At 43.7% G+C, this 26,709-nt stretch overlaps 1 protein-coding gene across 2 annotated transcripts in view; it reads left to right on the forward strand.

Annotated features, from left to right (window-relative positions):
* Window positions 1-26,709, forward strand: part of LOC112993359 (chromatin remodeling regulator CECR2) — a 106,902-nt gene that overhangs the window by 35,195 nt on the left and 44,998 nt on the right. For both annotated transcript variants that reach the window (XM_064515228.1, XM_064515234.1), the window contains exon 2: window positions 16,243-16,337. In XM_064515228.1, coding sequence (XP_064371298.1) covers window positions 16,243-16,337 — 95 coding nt within the window. The remainder of the gene's footprint in view (window positions 1-16,242; window positions 16,338-26,709) is intronic.

The raw sequence follows: 26,709 nt of genomic DNA on the forward strand, positions 1-26,709 counted from the left end.
ACTCAGATGATCTGTGTAACTTATGCATAATAAGTCTGATGTTTCTTGTCTGTCTGGGACCCGCTGCACCACTGATGCACAGATGTACGGTGTGTTTGCCTTCCAGACGCGCTTGGTCGTACATAGACTCTGCGCGCAGCGAACACACACACGCGAGCTCAGAGACACACCAAGTGCCTTGTGTTTGCTTCTTACGTTGTACATTAGGTCTGCACATACGCCTTGCTCCAGCGTTGTCCTGGATGAGCTGGAACCTGCCCTAGGGTACCTTCCTGCACAAGTCCTACTATCTCTGTATGTTTTAAATCCAGCAAGGGTGGTTAGTACAAGGGAACTCGGTGCCTACAGCAGTATGAACTGTAGCTGCCATATCCATGTTTTAGATGATTACCCTGACTCCCTAAAAAAGCGAAGTCCCTCATATTTTCAGTTTAAGTGGGAGGCTGTGGGCTCCACACCTTTGGAAAACTGGGACTTGGGTTGAGGTGCTCCCATATGGACTCTGGAAGTTGGTCTGCACTGGGGATACATATCCTGCCGATGGGGTGAGTGGGGCAGGATAAATGTGCTACTCCCACCACTGTCCTCCTCTACCAGCAAGTCTAGCGGTGGGGCAGTTTCAAAGGTCAGCAGCGTTTTGGGCCCCTGACTGTGGCAGTGCTAGCAAGAACTGTCATCAAGGTCATGTCATTAGATTTAAGCCTACAGATGGGATTCACAGAAAAATACCAAAAGTCTTCCTCTAATGTATAGCTCCGTGCTGTGTCCTTTGGAATAAATCTGTTAGCTGATCATTGAATTAAATCAAACTAAATTAGAAATGGATTAATGCTGCAGAGGTCTAGTCTGAGACTTGTTAGACTCGGTTTTAGTGCTCTGCATCAGCTTTCCTGCGTGATCTTGGGCAAGTCACTTAGCTTATCTGTGAGAAGCGCACATGGTTGCTGCAAGGTTAAATTCCGTAAAGATGCATGAGGTCCTCTTGGGTATATGTTACCGGGCTTAAATAAAGGCTGAAGATGAAATGAATGAAATGGGCCCTTCTTTGCTGGCCCTTTATCTGTCCCAAATGATTTTTATGGTTGTGGCTGGAAAAAAGCAGACACTTAAAAATTCGCTTATAACTAAATCTCACTAAAATACTTTCATAAGCTGTATCTGAATAAATGAGGTTCCATTTAAATTATCAGCAGTTGAATCTTATGTTAGTTATTATATTGACAGAATGATCTGCTTCTGTAGTAGAAGTGGCTCAGAGCCTTTCTGTCGATTAAAAAAAGAAAAGGGGACAGAAACGATCAGTTACCCCTGCTGCCAGGAGAAGGAAGTATGAGGGCTGGGGTGTGGGTGGACAAACGCTTAATCAATCAATTTCTCTCTCTCTCTCTCTCTCTCTCTCTCTCTCTCTCTCTCTCTCTCTCTCTCTCTGTTTTTCTAAGAGTTTGAACTAATCAGTGTTAACCAACACTGAAACATCTAAATCATAAATGTCTTCAGCTACTGCACGATTCCCAACAAACAGACTGCAGATTGTTGTGCCTTAGCTATCCACCGCTGCAGTGTGCCATGCCTAGCATTCATCTCATGCATAACCCCTTCTCACAGCTTTTGCAGGTTTAACAAAATTCCCATCTGCGGTAGCTCCCTTTCAAGATAACTTTAAGCAGAATATGAAATTGTGGCAAGAAATCCAAGGACCAGTGAGGCAGCCTGCAAGCTCGTCCTTCTCCCGTGGCCCCCCAGGAGCCGAGACTCCCGCTTTCCGCTATTGTGAGACTTAATCCCTTAGTGTTCCTCACTGCTTTACCTTCTATATAGCCGCTAAGCACACAGGGACTGAAAAGTTAGATGCATGCTCAAAAGGATGAATAGCAATGGATCAAACTGTTTTAGTTCTTTTGCAAGTGCTGTTACGAAAAAATAGCTGATTGCTTTTTATTTGAAAAATAACTGTGATACTTCAATTCACCTGAAAGTCAATCTGGCATTTCTGGAAAATTTCCTCCTTTTCAGATCAAGGGCAGATGGGGGGAAAAAAGCAAATTCCTGACTTCACACCCTAACTAGAAATCAATATAAGGGTAGTTCTCAATGCTGTTCCTTGACTGCTGGCTGTAGATATGGCTCTATGCTGATTAAGGGTGCCTGCTGTAAATGCCTAGCTGGAATTTTACAGCACTTCAACTGAGAGTTTTTTCAATGCCAAGATTTATCTTAGAGGAAAGCAAAGCAACATTTTATTGTTGTGGTTTGATAACTTTCTTCTGTGCAAATAACCCTAGAATAAGCAAATCTTGTAGCCTAGGATGCAATGTGGGTTTTTTGTGCATTTTTTTTTCTTTTTTGATTGGCTGGAAGTGGCTTGGCGGTTACTAAATTAAAGTGACTTCCTAGGATTTCTCTTTGCTACAAGGGAGTGAGTCAGGAACAGTCTTTTGGAGCTGAAGTGTTGCTAAAACCTTATTATTACTGAGATTCGTCACAAGAAATGTTACCATCTATCAACACAAGTGCGATTCAGTTCCATCAGGCTTTGCTCTGGGGGTGAGTGGGTCAGAGTCACCTCTGCTTATGGGCCAGAAGATGTTTTGAACAGTAGTGGTAAATGAATGCATTGGTCAAACTGTTGGTATATGTAGAAACTAGCTGTAGACAGTCCTGAAAGACCTGAATCTTTGAACTCTTGTGATGTATAGTAAGTATAAGGCTCCATGTGCCTTCTTTTAAGGATGTTTGGTAATCATAGGACTGTTTGGCCAGAAGTTTGCTAGGCAGTTTGTCTTATTTCAGCCCTCCCCTTCTCCATGCTGCGTATAATCTAGGTTTAAACAAACAAGATAATGTGCCAAAGATAAGTTTCAGTATTTATTTGGAGCTGTTTTATGAATGATTAAAGATTCCTTTGTTTTATTTAAAATTTTGAAGGAGACAAATATGCGAAGAGTATAAAAGTTTGAGGGGAATGGAGTTCATATTCTGAGAGGAAACTCTGCACTGATACTGGTTTTCATAATAGACATGTCTAGGATTAGTTTGTTCTTTGAAACAAAGTGGTGATGATTATTCCAAATGCTGAAAGTTCTGTTTTGTCTTGCACTTTTTGATACTTTTCTATATTTTACCTTTGAAACTCCTGTTTTTGTTTTTTTTTTTTACTTTAAATCTTTAAGTTGTTTTTAACATGCTTGCAGTGAAAACAGGTCCTGTAGAGAAAGGGTTTTCTTTGAGAGTTATCTAACCAGCATAGCTTTCTCTAAACTGGAATTTTTCATAAAATCTCTATTTTCCCCTTTTGAGAACCTCCTGTGGACGTAAGTGCTGAACAGGATGAGATGTTTCCTTCATTGCTGAAAAATCTTAATTTGCAATATTCTAGTTCAAGGTTCTTGAATTTATGAACTGTCTGGTGCAGCTGTGCTTGCTGTCATCTGTGGGACTTACTCTTAGGAGTTTTGAGCAAATGTGCATAGACAGGGGCCAGCCATTCACTCCTGTTTTGAGAGATCTGTGAATTGTAAAGCTGGCTCTTGTTGTCCTACAAATATTAAGCTGCATGGGAGATTTAGGTATTTATCTATATTTCATGTCTATTGAAAAACAGCAGAGAGCAGTCAAGTGGGTTGCCTGAAGTCACCCAGCCTGACAAAGTTGGGAATAGGTTTCCTGGCTCCAAGTACTGTACTTTAAACTACAAGATTAGTCTTTCTTGAAAAGGATAATCTGTATGTTCAAAGAAGGCTTTATAAAGCTCCCATTAACCCTGGTGCTGTACCTAGTGAGGAATCTAATTTATGTTCTGGCAAATGAAAGCAGTTTCAAAGACCTTAGTGCTGCAGGTCACTGTTAGACCTTCAAGGTCTGTTGCCACCAGTTTAATTTTTCTCCCGCTTGGATTCTCCTCTGTCCATCGTTTCTAAGAAAGGGAGAGAAAACTGTACTCCTGAGGAAAGATTTCCAGAGACATCAAGTTGCAGCTAACTGAGAACAAGGTCCACGTGTGTGTTTTGCTATGCTTAGTTAATATACAGAATGGCCGATGTTCCTATTTCTTCCTTAAAAGAACTGGAGAGAGAGAGAAAGGGAGAGAGACCTTCTGGCAAAGCTCTTTTTATTGCATTTTATCACTTAGTGAAGATCTGAAGATCTGAATTCCGGTAGCCAGTGACTGGAAATGTCCTTTCAAACTAAAATGTTGAACTTTTGAGTTTACCCCTGAGTCCTAGGGCTACCTTATCTAAACATGCTGTAGAGAGGAAAAATTTTCCAGTTTTATTCCATTATCTACACAGAACAGCATTTGTATTAGCGAAGCAGCAGTACATCATTCCCAGCATTGTTTTCACCCAAAGATTGCAAGTGTTATACAGGGTTGGGTAAAAATTATCCAACTTTGTTGGGGGAGGGGGAGAATTTAGCTCTCATCACTGAATACATGAAGTGAGAATAAAAGCCAGGGCTTTCCCAATCCCATACTGCAATAAATAACACTTTTACAAGCTGGTTATATAATTATCTGTTACTGTTTTTCCTGCTTCAGGCAGATAACTATTTCGTGTAACTGAAACGTTTTGTGCAGATCTTCTGATAATCCAGTGTCATCATTTGTTCACTGATTTGCAGAATCAAAGCTGGCTATTAAAGTTTACAAGATGCAACAGACCTTTTTTCAATTTTTAGAATATAATGAAACAAACTTTTTTTTTACTCTGGATGGGAGGGAGGACTTAGGACGAGGGGGAAGGTACTCTGAAATAATGTCTGTGGAACAAATGTTACAGCAGTAGACTTAGTTTCCTCTGTGTCTGGGCAATATTTTATTGTTCCTCTTTAAAATTATGACCCTGTTTATAATACATGTTTTACTGCCACAGTTAGCATTAACATTTACAGACATTATTATTATTATTAACATTAGTAATAATTTGCAGTTTCTGGCAAATAACTATTATTGCGGAAATAGCTAAATGTTTATAGCAACCTGTGAATTTAGTGGCTATAAAGACAGTATGAAGTCCAGCTATAGGAGAATTCCCCTATGGAGTGTATATTGAAGAAGATAGTCTGTGCACTGGAAAGATTGAGACCTAGAAACACTTTTATCACCTTTGCTGTTGAGCAGTGTTGCCAGATGTGGAATAAAACACGGAGTGTCCATTTCCCAAACCCACGGAGGGCTTTATATCATTTCCCATAGCGCGCACAAACGCAGGCTGAGCTCTGGCCAGACTCGGGTGGATGTGGTGGTTCACTGCCGGGTCTGGCCAAGAGGCATTCGCCAGGACGGTTCACTGATTGCCTTTGCGTTAAATGTCAAGTCACTCGGAGCATGTCACAAAAAAGCTTTGTTTTTCTAACCAGACCCTTCTCCCTGCTAAATTTCCCCCAGCTGCGATTCGAGGAATGTGAATTCCTGCGAGGTTCCTGCTTCTTCTCTCAGCTGCTCCGCGCGCCCGCAGCAGCCGGTGCCGTCACTAGGCAACATTGTTGAGTCCTGTTTGGCCTCTTTTTTTTTCTTTTTTCCTTTTTCTTTTTTGTTCTCCGACTAGCATCCTGTGGCAGATGACAGCTCAGCGGAGCAGGGCAGGTCCGCGTGCTCGGCAGGAAAGCTGAGCAAGCGTGGGATTGCAGTTGGGAGTGGGAGGCCAGCCCGGGAACGCGTGCGGGATGTGCACTGGATAGCGGCCGCGGTGGGACGGATGCTCTGAGCTCCTACTCGGCTTCAAAAGCTCTGGGGCACTTTCACACATATCCAATGAAATACAGATTTTTGGACTGGATTTGAAGGTAGGGTTTAAGAGTACTGGAAGACATAACTTCTCCTCAGATTTATTTTGGCGTTGGCTCCTGCAGCAACATGTGTTATGATGATGGCTAAGATAGAGCTGTGTGAAGAACTGTGACTCTCACGTTTCAATATTTGACCGACTTAAAACACCATTTCCTGTGACAAGCCTATACCCTAGCGTATATACCTCTCATTAATATGGTAGCATCTGTGTTTCCTATAAAATATAATAATAGGAAACCTGTGTGAAAGCCATCAGTTTTGCACTGAAGTAGTATGGCTGGACTGTGTAAGCTCGGGACAAATAGATTCTCACAGATAAGTAAGGGAAAGCTTTTGGCTCTCCAGAGTAGCGCAGAAGAAGATTTAAGAGAAGCACAACTAATAGGCTGCTTTTGTACTACAAACAGATAAGCAGCGGAATAGATCTGTGTTTTTAAAACTGTTTCTTAGATTTATTTGCAACTAAGCCTGTTGCAAACATGCAGTTCCTGCATCTGAGTGACTGGCTGACCATGTAATCAGGATTGATGCTGATAGGCATGTATTTTGTACTTTTCAGATTTTTCTTTGCTAAATTAAAAAATACACATATATACTGGAGCTTGGATTTCAGCATATCACCGCTGTGGAAATCATCTCTCGCCACATGCTGTGGGTAGAAATCTGTGGACTACCTGCATGTAACTCCAGGCTCTGTAGTTAGCTCTTCTTTTGTCTGACCCAGAGTGAGGGAGAAGGATTTTTAGTGCTGATAGCACTGTAAGACTCATCTCCCCGCTGAGTCACAAGCCAGGGTTTGTTTGTGATGGGGATGCTGTGGACTGCACTCCAGCGGGCGCAGCAGCTGAAGGGGGGTTAGAAGAATGGCTGGCTGGGGAGATCAGATTAAAGAGAAAAGCAAGGCTTTACGGCCTTTTTTATCTCAATGCATTTTACCGTTTCATCCTGCTTTTTCAGGCAAGGGTGAGCAGGAATTTTTCCCCATTCAAAAAGCCAGGCCTTCATTTTAGTTACAGGGGCAAAAGGGATATAATGGAATCACCTTAATTCTTCAAGGATGATCTGTGCTTTTTGTTTGTTTCGACACACACGAAGATAGTTTTTCATGACTCGCTTATCAAGCGGCAGCTAATAACACCCTGGAGGGAGGGGGGCAACGATACGAGTGCTGGAGAGTCGCTCTTCACTTTTACAAGAAGACTTTTCATGGTGCGAGTGTGAAACAGCTGCATAGCTTGAATGCCATGTTGCATCAGCAGCACATGATGGCAAAAAGTAAATCCAAGGAGTTTTGGACAGTATGAGAACTAGAAAAGTGGAAGTTGGCTTAGGCATGTCAGTCTGGATATATGGAGAACCGTGAAAATTCACTTTAAAAAGTTACTTCCCCAGTAAGTCTTGAAATCTTTGCAGAAACTTTAGCCAAGCAATCCGTTCCAGATTTTGGTGTTCATCCTGTCTTTGCCCTGTGCTCATGCTGAGCAGATGAGCGCAATGGCCAGACCTAAAATGAAGAGCATCTACAGTCTGATCTCATCCTCCCTTGCTGCCTTTGGCTGGAGAGGAGGAGGAGCTTTGAAATCGGATTATTACTTCGAGCCTCTTGGCTTTGGAGCTACAGACTGTTCACCACGTTGCCAATGGGCTTAAAGGCTTAGCAGAGCTCCCACTAGGTACCCAGGAAGCCTCTTACTGCAGAAGATGGTGACATCGCAGGATCAGCTGTTCTTTATTTATTGTGCAGCAGAATAGTCTGGGGAGGTACCATAACTAACCTAGTGATGTTGTTTCCCAAAACAACATCCAGGACAGGTAGCCGTGCTGATGCTATTCCTGCGTATGTGATTACACTTACCCAAGGAGCTATGTAAAACAGTTGCTAAAATTTTTAGCCTTCAGCTGCTGGTAGTATTTAGCCAGTAAATGAAAACACTAAATCCAGCATTTGTGGAGAGAGGGTCTGGGGGGGAGTTTTTTGCTTTCGTTTTGTTTTTATCATCAAGGTTCTACCGGCCTGGGGTTGTGAGAGCTCAAAAACGTGTAATGCTATTTATGCCGCATGGACTGCTCGCTTTCAGAACGGTCCCAATGGCTAGATACAACTAATGGTGAGCTAGCTTCTCACCACGTTCCTCATCCTGTCTTCCTGCTACCAAAAGGAAAAAAAAAAAAAAAGCCTGAAGCAGTAGACTCTACAAGTATTTTAATAATCTTGAATACATCTGATATTCCATACAAGTGCTGCTAGCATGAGAGAATACTTCTAGGCAATAAATGATATCTTTCTTACAGGGAGGCAAAGAGGATGCAATTCAAAAACTTTGTTTCCTCTCATATTGTTGTGCTTGGAGGTTATTTTCAGCTAGAGTAGTTGAACTTGTGGCTTGGGCAGTAGTGGTCAGCCACTTTGTGGGAGTTTTTTGTCTTGTTTTTTTAAGGGCATGACCCCAGTACTTTGGCAGTAAAGGCATGGACCCCTGATTAGATGTTTAAACGCACTGGTGTTAAGCTTGCTTTTCTTAATTGCCTCTCACAGGCTTCTTGGAAGTCTTCCACTGGGTCTGCAAACTATAGGCTACAGACCATTGGTTCTGCTGAGGCTGAAATTTCTGTCCGTCTCCCATGTAAAGCCAGCTCAGTGCCCAGTGTGATGCTTGCCCCACTGCCAGCATAGCTGGCTTATGGGTAAATGGCATAGATTATCTGCTTTGAAGGAAGAGGGGATTATTTTGAAAGGGAGAAATGATCTTTTGGAGGGAAACAGTATGATCTCCAAGTGCCTTGGCTACTAATAAAATTGTTGAAAAAGAAGAAGTGGCAGTGGCCTCAAGTGTGACGTGTGTCCCCGGTGAGGATGATGGGTTTTTGTTAGTTTCTCCATCTGTAAAGTTGCTCTCTGTGTGGCTGTGTGCCTCTGCTTCCTTCACAGATCCTGTGAAGCTCCATTAAATGATTTTAAAATGCTTTGATGCTCTAGGAAGAAAGCTACTCTAGAGGAGCGAAGTATTAATGTCTTACTATTAAACAAACTAATCACTTGTTACTTCAAAGCTACAGATGTACCACTGTCCATCTGAAAAGGCTCTTTGCAGGGGCATGAAAGTATGAACCAGCAGCAGTTTTATATCTCTTAAGTGCTGACAATGCATAAAATTCATAACAAATGTGGTTCTTGTCCCAAATCACTTACACTGCAGACAAGATGAACTGGGTGGCTCAGAGGAGAGAAAGCGTTATCATCATCAGTGTGCTGCTATGGGGCATGAGAGAGACTAGATTGATCATTCTGAAATCTCTTTTCAATACAGTTTAGCCACCCAGCGTGAGCTGTTCATACTTGTTTGTATTACACAGCAGTGAAAAATTCCAGTTGGAGAGCATGCCTCCGTGTGCTGTGCAAACAGGGAAGGGTCTCTGTCCTAAGGGAGTGACAGAGACAGCAGCTTAATGTGGACGGGTACAGTGGTGTCAGAGCACCAGCAGGCTGGTGTTTGCCCAAAATCATTAAGCGCCTTGGTAGAGAGGCTAAAGAAGGATAAAACCAAAGTGTGTCTCCAAACCAAGCCTCAAATTCTAGCCTGATCAAAATCTTCATCAGTGCTGGAAAGAGTTTGTGTTTTCAAAACTGCTGGGATTGAACTAAACCAAGTTCAATGTTTGTGCAGCCCCTTTCGCAGCAGAAGGGAGCTGCTAGAGGAGAGGAAGGCTGAGGTTATCCATCGCACTGCCAGCACCGTGGGGGAGCACGGGGGATTTGTTCTTTGCAAATGGCAGTGATGTGGAGGCAACATGACAAATTCTCCATGGCTTTCTGTTTATAACCATCTCCTTAATATAAAGCTGTCATCTCACACCTCTGCTTAGCTCTGGAGTAACATTATGCCCCTATTTACAACGCGCTTGAAATAGCCTTCAAAGTCTGCGTGCAGAAAGTTAAGGGAGGGAGGTAGAGATTACGAGGTCTCTGAAGGCACTGACAGACATAAAGGACTGACCTGAAGAAACAGGAAAAGGGAAGACTTTTGCTGCTCTTGTATTTTTCCCCCTCCCCAAATCATATTTCTTTTCTAATGGGACAGCTTTTCTCTTCCCTCAAGTGTTTGTTCTCCCACCCCTTACCCTGCGCACACCAGTCTGACAGCTCACATAAGACCAAATGGACTGCTACAGCCCTGAGTGTTATTAAACAGCTTCATCTCATGCCCCTGAGGCTGCATAGGCTAGCTTGGCTCCCTCTGAGCCCCCAGTCCCCGGGCGGGGAGGTGCCCAAGAAGGTGTTTGCTTGAGAAGAGCTGCCGATTCGATCCCTGCTGCCAGGAGGACAGGGAGGGGATTCAGAATTACCTCTGGGCTTGTCTCTGTCTCTGTGGAGGAGTTGGGGTAGCATACTACCCTGTCTTGATAAGACACTCCAGTGTTTTACGGCTTCCTGAGCTTAAAAGGGCTCCCAGAGACTAACAGAAAGGCTGAGGTTGGAACGGACCTCTGGAGATCATCTAGTCCAGCCCCCTTGCTCAAGCAGGGTCACCTAGAGCAGTCTGCCCAGGGTAGTATGAAGGCTCTTGCAATGCTATCACCTGCAGGACTTTGGGGGAACAAGGACACGGGGAAGTTGGGAAAGAAGTGTGTAGCTGCAGCTGTGACCAGCCCCAGCACTGCGCAAATACCAGCCTGAATGGTGTTGCCAAGCTGTCCGTCAGGGATGGGGAGGCGCGAGGGACCAGAGTGCTCTGTGTGTGAGGCAGGGAGTGTAATCTCCTCTCAAATATTTGGATAATGGATGGTGTCTCCAACTAGCGACTAAAATTAGGAGATTGTGGCTCAGAGACTCTATCAGGATCAGGAGCCGTAACTTCTCTCTATGACTTATCTCAGCGATCTAAACCCACAGTTTTTTACGTTCCCAGAGTATCAGGAATACCTTAGGAGTGCCCTTAATTCCCTGGAATTGCCCTCCCTGCCTTTCACTCCACACTGGGCAGTTTCAGTAGGTGTTGTATTTTGAAAACTATTTGCTATGGTGACAGCAACCACAACCAGGGAGAGTGTGGCACTGGGCTGCAGAAAGCAGTCTCTGGCTGCTGGGTGGGTTCATCGTTTTTTAGGCGTGGTAAGTACATCTTAAAGACACTACACAGACAAGCTTAGCATGTGGGCTGACAGAGTAACCAGCCTGTGGTAGTTGAATGCTATCACCTCAGCTTTGGGACCGTATCCCACTAAGATAACCAGCTTCGCTCTTGGATTTATTTGGAAATGACTGGATATATTCTACCATACAATCTGACAGGCTGAGTAGGAGGATTAATAATTTAAGTTAGCTCACTTCTGACTGTAGTTTGGAAATGGACTTCTGAGGGCATCATTTTTTTCTGCTAAATCTGAGTGGAGTGCTGCTGTTCACCTGTGGCTCTAGTTTTCCCATCCTCTTTACCAAGCAGCTACGGGGTGGCCCATTGTATCAAAACCTCTCGTTTTTCATTGCGTTGACTTTTTCTGGATGAATTGGCTGGATATGCTTTGCAACTGAAAGAAAGATGCTGCACTTTCCTCTGTGGTATGCATGGAAGAGGAGTGGTGGTCACTCCCGGAGTCCCTGCATACTGCTGGGTTTAGCTGCTTCTGCTCATAGCTGAGGGGACAGCTGGATATTTAACAGAGGGGGGAGCGGGAGCTCTTAGCCAGAGACGGGAAGCACATGCACCAGCATCAGGAAGCACTAGGATAAATGGTGGTTTTTTGGAAGTATTTCAGAGCTGTGGTTATCTTCATGTCTTCCTGCCCCATCTAAGTGAACTGTATTTCTCTTTAGCTTTCCAGAAGGCATGAATTTGCCAGACTCCTGCCCAAGTATCTTTTATCATTATTATCGTTATCTAGGAGTGGAAAAGAATGTCCTGAATTTAGTGACAGCATTGAAATTTCCACCGATGGGTTGGGGCTGGCTCAGCACGGCCCACCAGTAGCTCTCAGCGTTCTCCTAAAATCCTCTGCCAAAGCCTGTTGAGTCACTTCAGAGTATCGCAATGGAAAGCTGCTAACAGCCGCAGTATAGAAATAGAGCTGAAGGGATTGGGTTATTAGACTGATGGCTAACTTGGACAGGGCTTAGCTGTGCTTAAACTGGTTATGTCCATCACCGTCGGTTATACGTGATTCAGCTTTGCGGCACTGAGGAAGCCCTGGTGCTGCAGTCTCATACCTCAGCAGCGCAGCCTGCCCACGCACTGCCCTCGCACCTGCTGGGCTCATCCGCTGGTTTGTAGGCCACCTTGTTAAAGGAGGGCCCCAAACCTGGTGGTGCCGCCGTCCAAGCAGATAGCTTGCTGGTGGCTGACCTATGAGTTTCCGTATTTGAAAAAGCCACTGTGTACAACGATACCCCTGTGTTTCCTTCATTATCTTTGCACTGATGTCGGCAATTTGTTTCATCTTTGCTGTCATGTTTGTGGACTCATTTTTTTGCTTTTCCCTGGTGAGCTGATAGTCTTTTCTCTCAAAAATCTGGGCAGATACTAAAAAGTTGCATGCTTCGGGGCTTGGGCACCAGCTGTGCACTTGTGTGCTGTCACGGAGTAGTGAAGTAGCATTTGCAAAGAGTTGCAAGTAATAGCGGGGTTTAATATATATTCACAGTTGTTTTGTGGGAGTAGTTGAGCAGCGCTCATTTCCGACTCGAGCCTTTATCGCCTTCAGCGGTGCACTGAAATGGTTAACAATAATCGCCCACTTTTCCGGCATGGGGCGTCCCAGCGCTTCCATGCCGGCTATTTTCGCCGGGAGCGTGGTGGGGCCGGTGGGTGCCCCCTGGCCCGGGCTGGCCAGCCCTGCTGCGGGCCAGCACTCCTGCTGGGCGAGGTGGTCGCCCCTTCTCCATCCACGCCCCTTCTCCATCCACGCCACCGCGCACTGCTTCCCAACAGCCATTGCAGGACTCAGAGGGGATTTAGTCCGGGGCTGGGGGCAGGGAAAGACGTTAAACAGGCTTTTCCCTAATGAGGTGTGACGCCAGCTGGAGAGGGGGAGAATCCTGCTTTTCTCCTGTCTGTTGCTCTCTCCAGCTACAGGAGGAGGAGGAGGAGGAGATGTGTCCCCCGCCTCCCCGCTTTCCTCTGCTGATTTGCTGCCTCTTCTGTTTCCTTTCTGTTGTCCCCAAAGCGTTTTGGCAAGGTTCAGATTTCTGCGCTCACAGCTCAGTGCTCAAAGAGAAAGGGGGAAAAACAAAAGGGTTGCAGGCGTGGGGGGGGGATGGTGGCGGCGAGGCCGCCGAGGAGGTGCACGGCGCCCTACCCGGACCGGGGCGCGCGGCAGCGGGCGCCCAGGGGCAGCGCTTGCTGTGAGAAACAGGCTGCCTTTTTTTTTTTCCCCCCCTTTTTTTGGATTGTGGCATTTCTCCTAGGAGCATCTCGTGGCACGTGCCGCTCCGGCGCCTCTCTGCTCCAACGCGCCCTTCACTCAAGTGCCGCGCGGCTTCGCAGGCCGCGGCATGAGGCTCGGAGAAGCAAGGATTCTTCTTCCCTTCTTAAAAATGTGTGTTGGAGGATGCGGTGGAAACACAAGAGGATCCTAATTCTTTGTTCGTGGTCCCGAGATGTTAAAATGTGCGTCTTGTCCTCCTAATACCTGCCTCTTCCACGTCTCCCATGGCGCCCCAGGCATGGTGTGGGAAAACTCCAGCATTTAGATGTTTTGGGGCAGAAAGCCAGGCAATCTGCCTGGATAGAAAATTGTGGACCTCGAGGATTTAGATGTTTGGGAGCAGAAAGCCAGAGAATCTGCCTGGATAGAAAACTGTCATGTTAGGCTAGACAGGGCCAACAGACCCATCATGGGGAAGCTAAACCACCTCTCACTGCTCTTGTCCTATTCCAGGCAGCAACGGAAAAGAAGTGGGCAAGAACTTTATAGGGTAAAGTGCTGGTATCGTTTTTCAAGGCAAATAATCACAACAACACTTGGATTGTGCCTTAAACATAGCCTTGACACTGAGTGCGATGGATGGCAGGGACTGCACGCATGCACCAGCAGCACTGGGGAGCGGGTTGCAAATACGGGTCTACAGAGGGCCTGACAACCTCGCACCCACTAACGATGGGCCTTCGTTAGCCCCATGCAATGCCTGTGCTTGCTCATCCTGATGTGAGAGAGCGCCCCATAGCTCAGCATGCCCCTGGGCTACTGCAGCGACTCAACTTACGGGTGCACCTTGTGGGTCTAGGAGGGAGCGAGGGAGGTGGGAAAGTCCTGCACCAAGTATGTGGGGAGAGGCAGGTTGGCACGACCCTGCGCGTCCGTCCTGCTCGCGGGCCGGCACCTTGCCCAGCGCCCGAGGAATCCCCTGTATCTCCTCCACGAGCAACCTGTGAACTCCGAAAACATAAAAGGTCACCCCTGGGCTTGGAAAACAATCCTGGCAGATACCGGGCTATCTTGGCGGGTTGTGGCCACTGTTTAATGAGCGTTAGTCAAACAGCAGGCTGAAAAGGCTCATGGGAAGCAATTTAAATATTCCTTCATACAAAAGGCTGTCACATCCAAGCGAGGGCAGGCTGTTGACTGATGGCTTTAACGCACGAGGATACCAGGATACAGGGGATGAGGGAAAGGGAGAGGCTGAATGCAGGGTGGGGGGAAGGATACCCCAAGTCAGAGTCTCACTTTTTTCCCCCTTTATTCTGGGTCCTAACGTGTCATTTTTCACCAGCTGCAAGTTCACTGTGGTAACTTACCTGAAAAGCATCACATCAGGTAGATGACCACTAAAGTCCTTTAAAAATTAAGCAAGTCAACACCTGCAAAATATTAGCTGCTTACTGAGTGAATTCAGTTTTATGTATCTCATGACCTATTACTGTTATTAACTATTACTTTTTATATAGTGATGTTATCACTCCCTCCAAGATATGGCAAGCGATAACTCTAGTTTTTGTATTAACTTACCATTAAGCAAGGTAGTCAGCTAGAGGCCAGCACAGAGATTATTGGGACTTTTCCTAGTTCTGCAGTACGGTCACCATGTCAGGCTTTGGCTGCCTTTCTTTGCCTCAGTTTCCACATATAACAAATGTTTTTAATGTATACTTCACAGGGCAGGTGTCAGGCTTCTGCTTATGAAGCTCTCTGGATAACCATGCAAGAAATAAATAAGAGTAGTGTTGATAATGAAAATATGCCATTAATACCTTTCCAATAAAATACTACAAGCAGCATTTAATATGCAATCTATTATCAATAACTTTATTACTGCAGTTACCGCAGTCTAATAAAAAAGCACTTTCTCTTCTTTATTGGGTAAGTGCCAAAACGTTTATCCTTTATTCTCTGGCCATTAACCTTTATTCTCTAGCCATTAGCTTAGCCATTTGTATAACAGTCTGTTGAGTAACATTCAAGTAGGAATTTGTATTCAATCCATTATTTACTTTGAAACCCAAAAAAAATAGGTTCTTATGGCTATGTTATCTATCCATATTAAATCTTGTTAACTGCTGTATACTGCGATGATCACTCATATGGAAAGTGGATTTTCTTGCTGTGAGTGATTTTCTAGCTTATAAACACAACTTATCTTCAGTTAACCTAGTAACATTTTGAAAATAAAGCTTGAAATTGCCAGTCGAAAGACAGATACTTTCTCACAACATGTGCAAGATATGTATTAACTACTAATGTTTGGAAGTTTATCCTTTTTATGGATCCTGAAATAAGCTGTGATACTCTCCACTGTTCTGTCAAGGGTTGAGATCTTGGGTCAGGTCATGTGGCCTGACATCGCTCTATCTTGTCTCTCTCTCCTAGTGAAAAAAATGAAGAAAATCAAAATTCCTGGGGGAATTGGGGGGGGGGGGGGGAGTTGAGGCATTTGCTCTCTAGCTTTTTCACCATTTTCTGGCTACCATCTGAAATTGCTACTTCTCTGCCTGAGTGGCTTTTTGGGCCACACTTTCTGAGCGAGTCTTTTAAATGACCTCACCACTACCGCTGTTAGTGAATGGAGAACAAAAAAGCAGACTGAAACTCTTAATTCCTGCCCATCAGCTGAACATAGGAAAGGTCATGGGTTTCTTATTAAACTGTAGTATCTCAACCCCACCAAACCCTATTTTTCTGTTTCCAGACAAAAGCATTAGTCTTCTAGCTGGAGACTGTTGTTCAGTAAAAAGCCTTTCAAGGTCTTTCCATAAACTTTTGTGATGAAGAGGTAAGAGGAGGCAATTTTAGCGGAATCTGAGGGTGGGTGAGTTAAAAGTAAAAGGAAGAAGAAACAGTTTCAAATTTAATATTTTTATATTACTATTTTTAATAATGAGAAGGGTGTGGCGGACCCAGTGATGTTCTGCTGCTGTCAGGTACTTTAGGCTGCTTGGGTCTTTCTGTCCTAGTTAGCTAACAGGGTATTTTGAGGAATTAGTTTGATGGTTGGAATTTTTTTTTCTCTCCTTTCTGCTCATTAGGAACTGGAAGCTGCTCTTCACAGGGATGATGTGGAGTTTATCAGTGACCTGATCGCTTGCCTTCTTCAAGGTTGCTATCAGCGCAGGGATATCACGTGAGTAACCTCACTCTATGGTTTTAAGCGCTTTGCGAGGGGAGCTAATTAACACAGTCGCAGGGATGTTTCACAGCTTCAGAGTGATGACATGGAAGGGATCGGCAGTCACCAGCAATCAGGCCAAATTCTTCACTAAGTGGAAGGGAATTCCAGCTCCCCTCTGACTGAGTTGCGGGCTTTTAGTTTTACAGACCTGTTGTTAAGCAAACGTCTGTGGAAGAAAACATGGTGTTCAGATCCCATGCAAATCTAGTACTCTGCTGTAGCACTAACGCGTATAGAGAACATTCACATCTGCTGTTATGCTCTGCAGTCTATGTGATCAATTTAGTGGCATCACAGTAAGCATTTAAATCATCACATATGTCTTCAACATTTTTATGTGAGTTGCATAGAATAAAAATTGCTGCTCTGCAGCCACCTTACCTGCATGGAAGATCTGACTGCTTTACAGAGGGACATGCTGGGCAGCAGGAGTGGTAACAAATAATGTAATTATTTTCTTGGGAATAAGAGGAGCAATTGAATCAGTTGAGTTGTAAGATGTTGGAAAGGACTTTCAAATGTTCTCCTGAAGTTTCAGTACCCAGAAGCACTTTGTTAGTGTCCACCTAAGTAGCCTCCCAAACTGAAACATCTGTAAAACATCATTCTAGAGGACTGCTGCTCACACAGTGCAATGTGCTCCCAGTGATAACGAAAGCTCATTGTGGTGCTTTTTATTTGTCCTTCTCTTGTGAACCCTGCTAATAGCAAAGCATAATTGTGGAGATGGAGACATCTTGGTAACTGTTACTGTTGCTTAGAGGAGGTGTTAAGCAGTCCTGCTCTCTAAGATTCCCCTGTTGTGCAGAGGTTTAGGCTGGTGTGTTGGCATAACCATAGTGCTTGCACTGAAGGCTATATTTCTAATTAAGTGATGTTGTTCAACCAAACAAACTCTATACATGTGTGTGTGTTTGTGTATGTCTGTATATTTGTCATTTAAATGGGTTCTCTTGCATTTCTGGATTAACATTCAGCATGTGCAGGTGTCAGGAACCAGGCAGCTACACTGCATTTACTATCTCTGAATGAAACTGATGTGATGAGAAGTTTGATTGTAAAGTGACTGCAGTCGTATATACCTCCTTTATCTAAATATCCACAGAGCAATACCATCCTGCTTATAAATATGTAGCCAATTTATTTCTTCACACAGAAACACCAAAAAGTAGTGGTTTAAATGTTTTGCCCACCTTAACCAAGTCATCCTAGTAGAAGCAGTGGAAGACTTGTTACTGCGCATCTATTTTTCTCTGTACTGTGTGGTTTAGTTTTCAATGGCTTGAGCATTTTGGTGCCCAGACAAGAGGTGGCTCACAAGTGTAATAGATCCTACATCCTGAGGTTCTCCTAAACAGATCTAAGAGTGTCCGCCTAGCAGTTGCACTGTTTAATTGCCTCTATTTCTCAGCTGTTTTAATTTAAAAAAGATCAGGAATGAATCATGGGTGAGTCATTAGGCATTGGCAAGTTGTCTGTTGGGGAAGTTTACACATGTAGGCATGCGTATACACTCATGCACAGTTATATGACTCACCTGGCAGCTCCACAATGTGCAGTTACTCAGTGGTGTGTGTAGGTCCCAGTCTGTGCCTGTGTAAATACCATCTTGATTAGCACTGAGATGTAAAAGACGGAAGGAAGTAATGTCATTACAGAAGGAAGGGAGGGTAACACAGATGCATTTTTGTGTAGTGTAGTCAGGATGCATATACAGCATGGGTTGGTACCTATGTCGCTGTTAATGGTATGCCCATGCATTTTCGAGAGGTGCTGTAGGAACTGGAGGAGGACAAAGTCAAGCAGTGAAGTTGCGAGAACTTACACCTCACCTGAAGGGTGGTGCTAGGGAAAGCATGAGGTGCCTGAAGGAGAAATGGATGACTGGACAGTGAAAACTGTGGCCACCTAAGCAGTGGCTACTGTATAGGGGGACTAACTCATGGGTAGGGCAATGAGAAGAAAAGTATTTTCTGCGGAGGAAATAGGGAGAACAGCACAGCAGGAACTGTGTGGTGCAAATGGCTGAAGGGATAAATCAAGCAAACTGTCCGTAGATGCTGGGATTTTAGGTAGGTGGGTTCTTAAGTATTGCAGAGGAAGCAATAGGGAGGCTAGCTGGAAACAGAATGGTGCTACATGCAGGGGGATGGCACAAAGGAAGAAGCATCAAGAGTTAGTCTAGATATGGAAATCTGTAGATGAGTGTGGATAAAAATGATGGCTTGGATAGATTTCTCAGAAACAAACTTCCCCCGCCATTTGTTTCTTGCTTACAGAACCAGCCATGAAACATTCATCCAAAATAAATGTGTTTTTGAAAGCTAGTATTCTCATTGTTCCTATTTCTAATATGTGTTCCCTCTAGCCTGATTTCAAGCAGCATAGGCCTTTGCTGATGCACAGCTTTCCTGCTGTTCTTAATTTATCCCTCATTAATGGTAAGAAGTTGAACCTCTAATTGATTTTTGCTTGACTGTTCAGTGGTCAGAGATGTGCATATAGGAGAGGCACAATTTTTGTGGAAGATCAGTTTAGAGCCGGCTTCTTATGATGGGCCAGGGCTCCTTAGTGTTCTGTTGCAGGCAGGTTGAAGGTATCTGTCTTGCATGGAAAATGTCAGCAGTTTCTTGGACTATCACAGCTACAGCAGTGACATTCCTACAGCAACTTCTACAGCCATTTGTGATCTGCTTTCTTATGCCGAGCCTGGGCTGTTAATCTTGAGGCTATAAACTTTGCTCCCAGTTGTACCTCAGAGGGGAAGGTAGCTGTTCTCATCCTTGTTCTTGCGCTGGAGCTCTGTGGCCCAATCACAGGACACTGAATATAAACTTCATGTAAACTATAGTTTGCCTACCTCTCAGAAGAGTTTTGAGATTTTATTAGTTTTGTACAGTGTCTTACCTCTTTGATGGCCAAAATGTTATCTGTCTATGCTTTCTCACAGTCTGTCTGGGAGTAGGTTGTAGTTCTTGTCACATCTGTTTTGATGGCATGCAGAACTTACGACTGAGCTGGGTTGCCTGGCTTTAATCATGCATCATAAAGGGGTATAAAACTGTCACATACCTTTGCTAATTATAATGTGCTCTCCAGTAATTTGGGAAATGGAACCTAGCTGAGAGCCCTTCTAATACACAATTTAACATGCTCTAGTTTGATGTGCTTATTGGTATTTGAGAAAAATAAGATTATTAATTTTGTAGAGTTCCATGATTCTTGATTTTCAGGTAGAGCAGTGTGGTTTGCAACTTTGCCTTGGTTTTGATACTCTTTATGGCAGACTTTTTTAAAAGGAATTAAATACAAAAGAGAAATTGTTTTTTGCCTTGTTGGGTGGTTAAGGAGTCTTGACTGTAAATTTAGCACTTTGAGTTATGGATATTTGTGTTTAACTACCAAGATAACTTAATGGGATACCACATGACTGTCTCCAAATTGTTGTTTATCATAACCACAGCGGTTAGGAGCACCATTCATCGACCTAGATCTCATTGTGTTAAGCGTTGTAGAAGAAGAGAACAATAAAGGTGGTGGTCTGCATCTCTGTGATCTGGTAGTCTTCATTTTGTGATGGTCTTGTCTGGCACTGGGTGGTTAGAGCACTTGGCCACAGCAGTTTCTCTGTTCTTTCCTCTTTTTGTTCTGATCCAAGTAAATACCATTCTTAGTATTATATACCATGCATACCATATAACTACTAACAATGTAATAACTAATATCCTTGAAGATTTTTTTTGTGATCAGTTTTATGTTATAGGCATGGTTTGGTTTAGTGCCAACAAGCTTACCCATATATTTTTCCTGCCACAAGGTTTTGTGCAAAGACCTTGAAATGTCTGTTTTCTTTTAATGGTTTCAAAATGTGACTGCCTGGAAAGTGAGGGGTAACAAGGGAGAAAATTCTTAATAGAATATGGAGTACATGCAAAAAAAATTAAAGCAGTTTGAAAAAATACTCGTGCTCGCTTCAGAATCTGCTCTGATATAAATTGGGCAGCTGCATAATCCCTAGGGGCTGCCACTTTAATTCCAACAGGAAATGCGACTTGATGACTTGTATCAAGACAGGAAGATCAGAGCTGCAGCTAACAGCAAAGGCCACAGCAGGAGCCTTCTGCAGCTGTTTTTAAGTAAGAAGTGATGGTGTGACATAGATGGGTACATTCAACTAAAATAATCCAGAAGAGCTCCTGCTGTTCCACATTTCTTTAGGCGAAACTCATTCTTCCCTGCTCTGTTATTGCGTACTTACTACTTTTTTCATGTGATGGCATAACAAGTTTCAATGACTTTATCGTATTTTTCTTCAGGAGCTGTATGTTATTGTGTCTTGAAAAACATTTTAATCACTTTTTCTTACAACTTCTTTCACTTTTTATTTATTCAAGGTGGACAAAGGTGCCAGAAAGTGAGGAGGAACAAAAACAGTATCTCTGCTCTCGTCTATGCCCCATGAGACTCTTTTCTTTTTTCCCTTTTTCTTTTATCCCAAGAGATTGGTGCATCGCTCTAGCTAGAAACGATCTAATTGACTTCCCAGGCGTCACAGAAGGCATTTGCTGGCTTAGGAACCTCAACTTTTTTTATTATTATTTCTTCACTTAATGCCTTGGCATTTCTTTTTCCCTGGGTACATCATCTCTTTTGTCCCTGCCTTCAGCTCTTTCAGGATCTGTAAAATAACCTTGGAATCTTTGGCCTGTTGTTTGCACCTGTCTTTTTTGTTCTAATATGGGTGATAGGAGGACATTTTCTTCGCTCCTCCCTCCCCCCCAAGATTGTCTTAATTATTTTTCTCATGTCCTTCATTATGGCATTGAGAAATACTCCCAGTATGGTCTCTGAAGAACTATATTCCCTGCCTGTTGAATTGCCAGTTAAGAATACAGCCTCTGCTCTGGTTATTTTTTAATGCTTGTTCTCTAGTCGCTTATTTTAGCTCTTGTCCAAAAGAGATAAGAGAGAATCTGAAATCTTCTAACCCATTGGGGCAGAATGGCTGTTTTTGAGGACTATGTTTAATAGCTCCAAGTATTTCACTTCTTGCTTCTGCTTTGTCATGCTCATTCATCTTTGTTCTTTATTCTGCATGGACTGTGTCTTTAAAGCGCAATTTGGGGGTTACTCAGGCCTCATGTTTTGGGAAAGCGTCCACAATAAAATGCTTAAAGTTTTAAAATTGCCCTTCTGCACATGACTATGTGAGCTGTATCCTTTCAAGAACTGCTTTATTGTGGTCTTACCTAGGGAATAAAGTTGCAGGTCAGCTGGGATAGCTAGCAAACCAATGCCAAGTTTTCAGTCTCATAGATACTGTAATGAACCAAGCTGTGGAAATAACTAAACTAAGGTAGTATGACAATCTGAAGGGATTCAACAGTTCAGTCAGTGCATAACATCTGGGGCAGGTACTGTAAGCTCAGTCAAAGCACACCTGGGGAACAGCACCTTTGGGAAAGAGTTTAACAGCCGCCACTTACAATTGTGCCAGTGACCTTGGTTATAACAACTATTCCAATGGCTCAGTCACATATCACCTTGCTAACTCTGGATCGTATTCATGAATGCCAAGTGAATATCAACAAGATCAGCATTATTTACAGTCTGACTTATAACAAGTGCTGTCTTGCATACATCACAGAGATTGGTGTATGGCCTCTGGAATCAACCCAGTATCATCAGTGCAGGAGGTATCTTGAGGGGGCAAGGGAGATGAAGTGACTACTTTGCTCATCTTGAATCGAATATTAATATTTATTATAATAATAACCAAGCCATGCATGGTGAGCCTTTTAAAGGGTAAAAAGTGAAAATGAGGCAGCTGGCAGGTGTTGGGGAAGGAAGGATGAGATTACAGCAGTAAAATAACACGGTCATTCAGAGATTAATGAGTAGCACAGTGGAATAAAATTATAGAGTTCAAGTATAAATAAAGCTAAGTAAATGTCTTTGACTCTCAGATGGATAAAATGAATCTTTAAAGAAGAATTTGAGGAAAAGTTGGTAGCACATTCTGGAAGTACCATTCCATACGTGTGTGGTAGTGAATGAGGAATGCAAATAGTGGAAGAACAGACAGAGAGTGTGAAAGCTGTGCTGTTATTGCCAGGGCAGATGGATGAGAGACAAATAGATTGGATAACTGGAGAGAGGAAGTTATGCAAAACATTGACAGGGCGGAAGAGGTGGCTAATCTTGAAAGGATGAATAAAGCAGAGTAAATGAAGGGTCTTGGAGACTGCAATGATGTCATCTTGCTGCTGTCAGAATTTGAAATATGAAATGGACAGCTGTATTTTGAGCTCTTGATTTTGCAAATCAGATACTCCAAAGAGGAGGAAGAAAGCAATAATGAAGAAAACAGTTGAGAAAGCAAGTGAAAACATCTTCCGTTTAGACAAAAGGAAGAAGATAAAGAACACTGGGGAGAGAGGGGCAGGATGCATGAGTCCTCTCCATGTAAAACTTTTGCCCTGATTTTTGAGCCTTGCATTTCAAAATAGTGATGGTCCAAACCACTATGCAGGATTTCTGTTCCTGCACAGTTATTTTTGCAGGCCACCTCCAGAAACTTAGCCAGATTCTGAAACTGAACTTTGGCCCGGGAATATTGTAGAAGTTCAGAAATTATTTTCTTGGAGACTCTTTAGCTCCAGTGAGCTTGATGAACAGCCGGGCTGGGTGCTGGCCAGCTGCTAAGCTGCTACAATGATTTGGTGTGTCATATCAATCTCTATACTCAATCATGCATACTTTCTGTTTTATCTCATTTTACCTTCCATCCTTCCTCAGTTCCCTTCTGGTTCAACCAGCAAACAAAGGTAGTTGGAACCTTGGAGAAAAGAAGAGGAAAAAACCTGCTCTGAATCCAGTCCTCAAGGGACTTATTAGGACAGTGTATCTGTAAAAGCTTGTTCTTTTTACATTGTCCCAAGAAAGTCATAATCTGTGGGGTTCTAAGTAATGAACTTGCTAAGCTTTTTTTGCTTTAAGGCAACCTCAGGCTAGGTATTTTTTGCCTCAGAAGAGACTTTTTTCTTCCATATGAAGCATATTTTTCCATGAACAGTGAGGCAAATGAGGACTTGTTTCATATGGATTTGTGCCATAATACATGCTTGTCTCCTGTTTCCCCATCAGCATTAACACAGTAACTCTAGTTTCTTCCTCACAGTGCTCATCATCACTGCAATGCCCTAAGGTCCTCTCTACAGCCCCTGAACAATCAGAAGAGCTTATGGCGCCATATACTGTTGTGTTTCCTTATGGCTATGAATTGGGAGTATGCTTTCTGTTGATGGGCACTAGGAATAAACAATGCAGCATTAAGTTGGCTTCACTTGTTCTTAAAGGATCCAGGAATGAATAGTAAGTAATGATCCTTTCCCAGTCTGAACGTGGAGCACAGTGAACCTCTCCTATTTGCTCTGACAGAGTATGAGGTATGTATTTGGGGCTTTAAGTTGATTGCCTCTAACTCGTAGGGTAGATCTGCTTCTTCTCAGAAAGAACATCACCATCCAAAAACAGTAATAGAAAGAAAGAAGCACGTGGGTGAAAAACAGCTAGCCCAGATTAAAGCCTGGTCACATGCAGGTGGGGGTAACTTGTGAGAGAAGTGAAATGCCATCATGAATTGACCAAGGCCTTTGCTGTCTTATCAAGCCAGTTTAGAAGGTGAGAGTCATAGGTCCTTCGTCCTGGACCGTCCAGGAGGCTGCGTTCATCCATTGTGAAATGCAGGCTGGCATAGCTTGGTCTTTATTTCATCACCTCTGGAGTGGTTTGTTGTTGTTCATACACTGTGTGTGGCTGGTTGTCAAGGTCACACAACACAGAACCAGGAAAAGAACTGGATGTGTTGAAAGTCAAAGTATATGCACTGAGGCAGAGGAGGAGAGAGGCAAACAGTGACAAGAGCAGGGTGTGCAGCAGTGATCCTCACATGTAATTTTGTCTGCATGGCAGCAGTTTCCTTCTTTAAGGACTGCATGTCTATTCCAGGCCAGAAGGGTATGTACCTGCTACACACGCAATGTGCATGAATCGGTCTCCCTTAGCAGCACGCTTCAAGGCAGTAGCAGCAGCCTGCACCTTACCAGGCCTCTCACTCCATGCCACGATTGCCCAAATCCCACCCCCCCAACAGAGTTAGCTTTCCCCAACATACTTGTTTCCATCTTAAGCACCCAGATTCTTCTTTCTCCCTTTTTATTGTATCTAATAACCTGTAAATAGTTCTTGGGTTAGTTAATAAATAGCTCTAACACAGGGGTTTTTTGGGTTTTTTTTTTTTTTAATCCCTCAAGGGATTGCCTTTTGTTATTCAAAGCCCAAGGTACTTGACACAGAAGCGATGGAGAAGCCCCCAGGCTTCACTGTCTTGGCTATGGGATCATTATGCTTATAAGTGATTCCCATCCTCACTGTCTGATAAGCCTTGGGGAAGAACTTCCCAGAGAAGAATGCATCACTCCAAATTCCTGAGGAGCACTGGGAGGCATCCATCCATGCTGGGAGGCCTCCACCACTGGAGGAGTTAGTCTCTCACCTGCTGATCAAGGCCTTTCATGATCAACATTTCACCCCCCACACACCCCACCCCAGCCCCGCCTGGGGACCCTCCTGCCTTTGTCTGACTTCCTTTACGAGGCTGAAAAAACTCTGGCCTCCTCTCTAAGAAAGGAAGGCACCTCCCTTTGTAAAGTTGTGCTCCGAAAGGTCCAAGTCAGACACTTTTGTTTTGAGGCCCAAGAATTGCTCCTTAAGCTCTAAAACAGGCCCTGGGAACTGCTGTGTCTCAGATTTATTACCTCATGAGTATGTGTTCTGAGGAGAACCTTGGTTCTTTGCTTCAGTTGCATCCAAAAAGTGACATAATTTACTGATACCATTAAGTCTGTCAGTGTCATCAAGACTGCTGCCTGCTGATGTGCCTGTAAAGTCTCCAATTTGGCATCAGTACTGCTTAATCTTCTCTAGGTGATCTAATGTTTTACCAGGAGACCAGCTGTGCCCTATGGATTAATGCATTCTTTCTTCAGCTGGCTGTCCTACTCTGTACCTCTGTCTTGTGCACTGATATCACCAACTTCAGTATCGGTCGTAACTATGTCTCCTTGGCATTATCTTCCTGTCCTTCGGGACCAGTGTATGCTCCAGTGCCTTCAGTACACATCCTGGTGCTGCCTCTGAGACTCTGGACCTCCGTTCTGCCTCTTGCCATTCTGCCTTTGCCAGCAACTTCTGTTACCCATCTTCTGATTTTGAGCCTTGCAGAAAACTCTGCACTTAGGGTCTCAGGAGGTTCTTACTACTTTATCTTAGCATACCGTCAGGGAAAAATTCTTATTCCCACTCTAGGTGCAGGGGTAGATCTCATTGGACAGGGATGGATTGGGTTTCAACACTCCTCAGCTCTCCAGCCCTATTTATTAGTATGCTAGGGAGTTCATTGCTTAATGAAAGTCATTTTCCACAGCCAAGATTGCTGTCACCAATGTCATCATGTGGTAAGAGCTGACATATACATCTCCCTTGAGATAACACTTAGTATCACCTATCACCTTAATACAAAACTTTCCTCAGCCATTATACAGAGAAGTTTTCAACTCTATGATTAACTTATCATGGGGGCTTGGGATGAGATAACTTCTTTCCTTGGTCCTTTCCACCTTGGACATGATGTGTGATGGCATCAGCACTGGTACCTCCCTGTTCTGGTACTAGCTCTGCCTCTCTTTCTAGGCAAAGCTTCAGTAACTGATATTGCCTCTTTCTTGGGCTCCCTTGGCTTAACAGACTGATTCCTCAAGGCAGGAAAAGAGCAGCTGACCCTGCTGGGTCATGCAGCTTGTCTCCTTCTCCATGACTAATGGACTGTCCACCAAAGTGAGCATCCTGTCATTCAAAGACTTGTATTCTTCCTCTGTCAAATATTAGAAGACTTTTTTGGTAGCTGTTATTTTATAATATCCAGTGCTCTTTTCCAAGAATCTTTGCTCTCAGATCTTCACTCTCTGATAAAGGAGCAGAAACTCCTCATGCTTGACAAGCTCTCAAGTCTTCTTTCCGTTCAGACAGGCAGGATATGTGACAGACTGTCTTACTACGAGTTTCCTGGACATTCCTGTATCTTTTCCAGATGCACAGTATTTTAGAATTTCAGTCATATCTCAAGGAAATACGGTCTGTAATTTTAGGCAAGAAGAAAAAACAGCTGCAATATCATCTGCTTTCCTCCATGCCGGAGTTGTGGAGCATGTTGCAGCATGATGGTAGGAACATGCATACTAGTGGCTGATTACAGAGCTGGTTT

The sequence above is a fragment of the Dromaius novaehollandiae genome, chromosome 1, assembly GCF_036370855.1.
Source record: "Dromaius novaehollandiae isolate bDroNov1 chromosome 1, bDroNov1.hap1, whole genome shotgun sequence".
NCBI lineage: Eukaryota > Metazoa > Chordata > Aves > Casuariiformes > Dromaiidae > Dromaius > Dromaius novaehollandiae.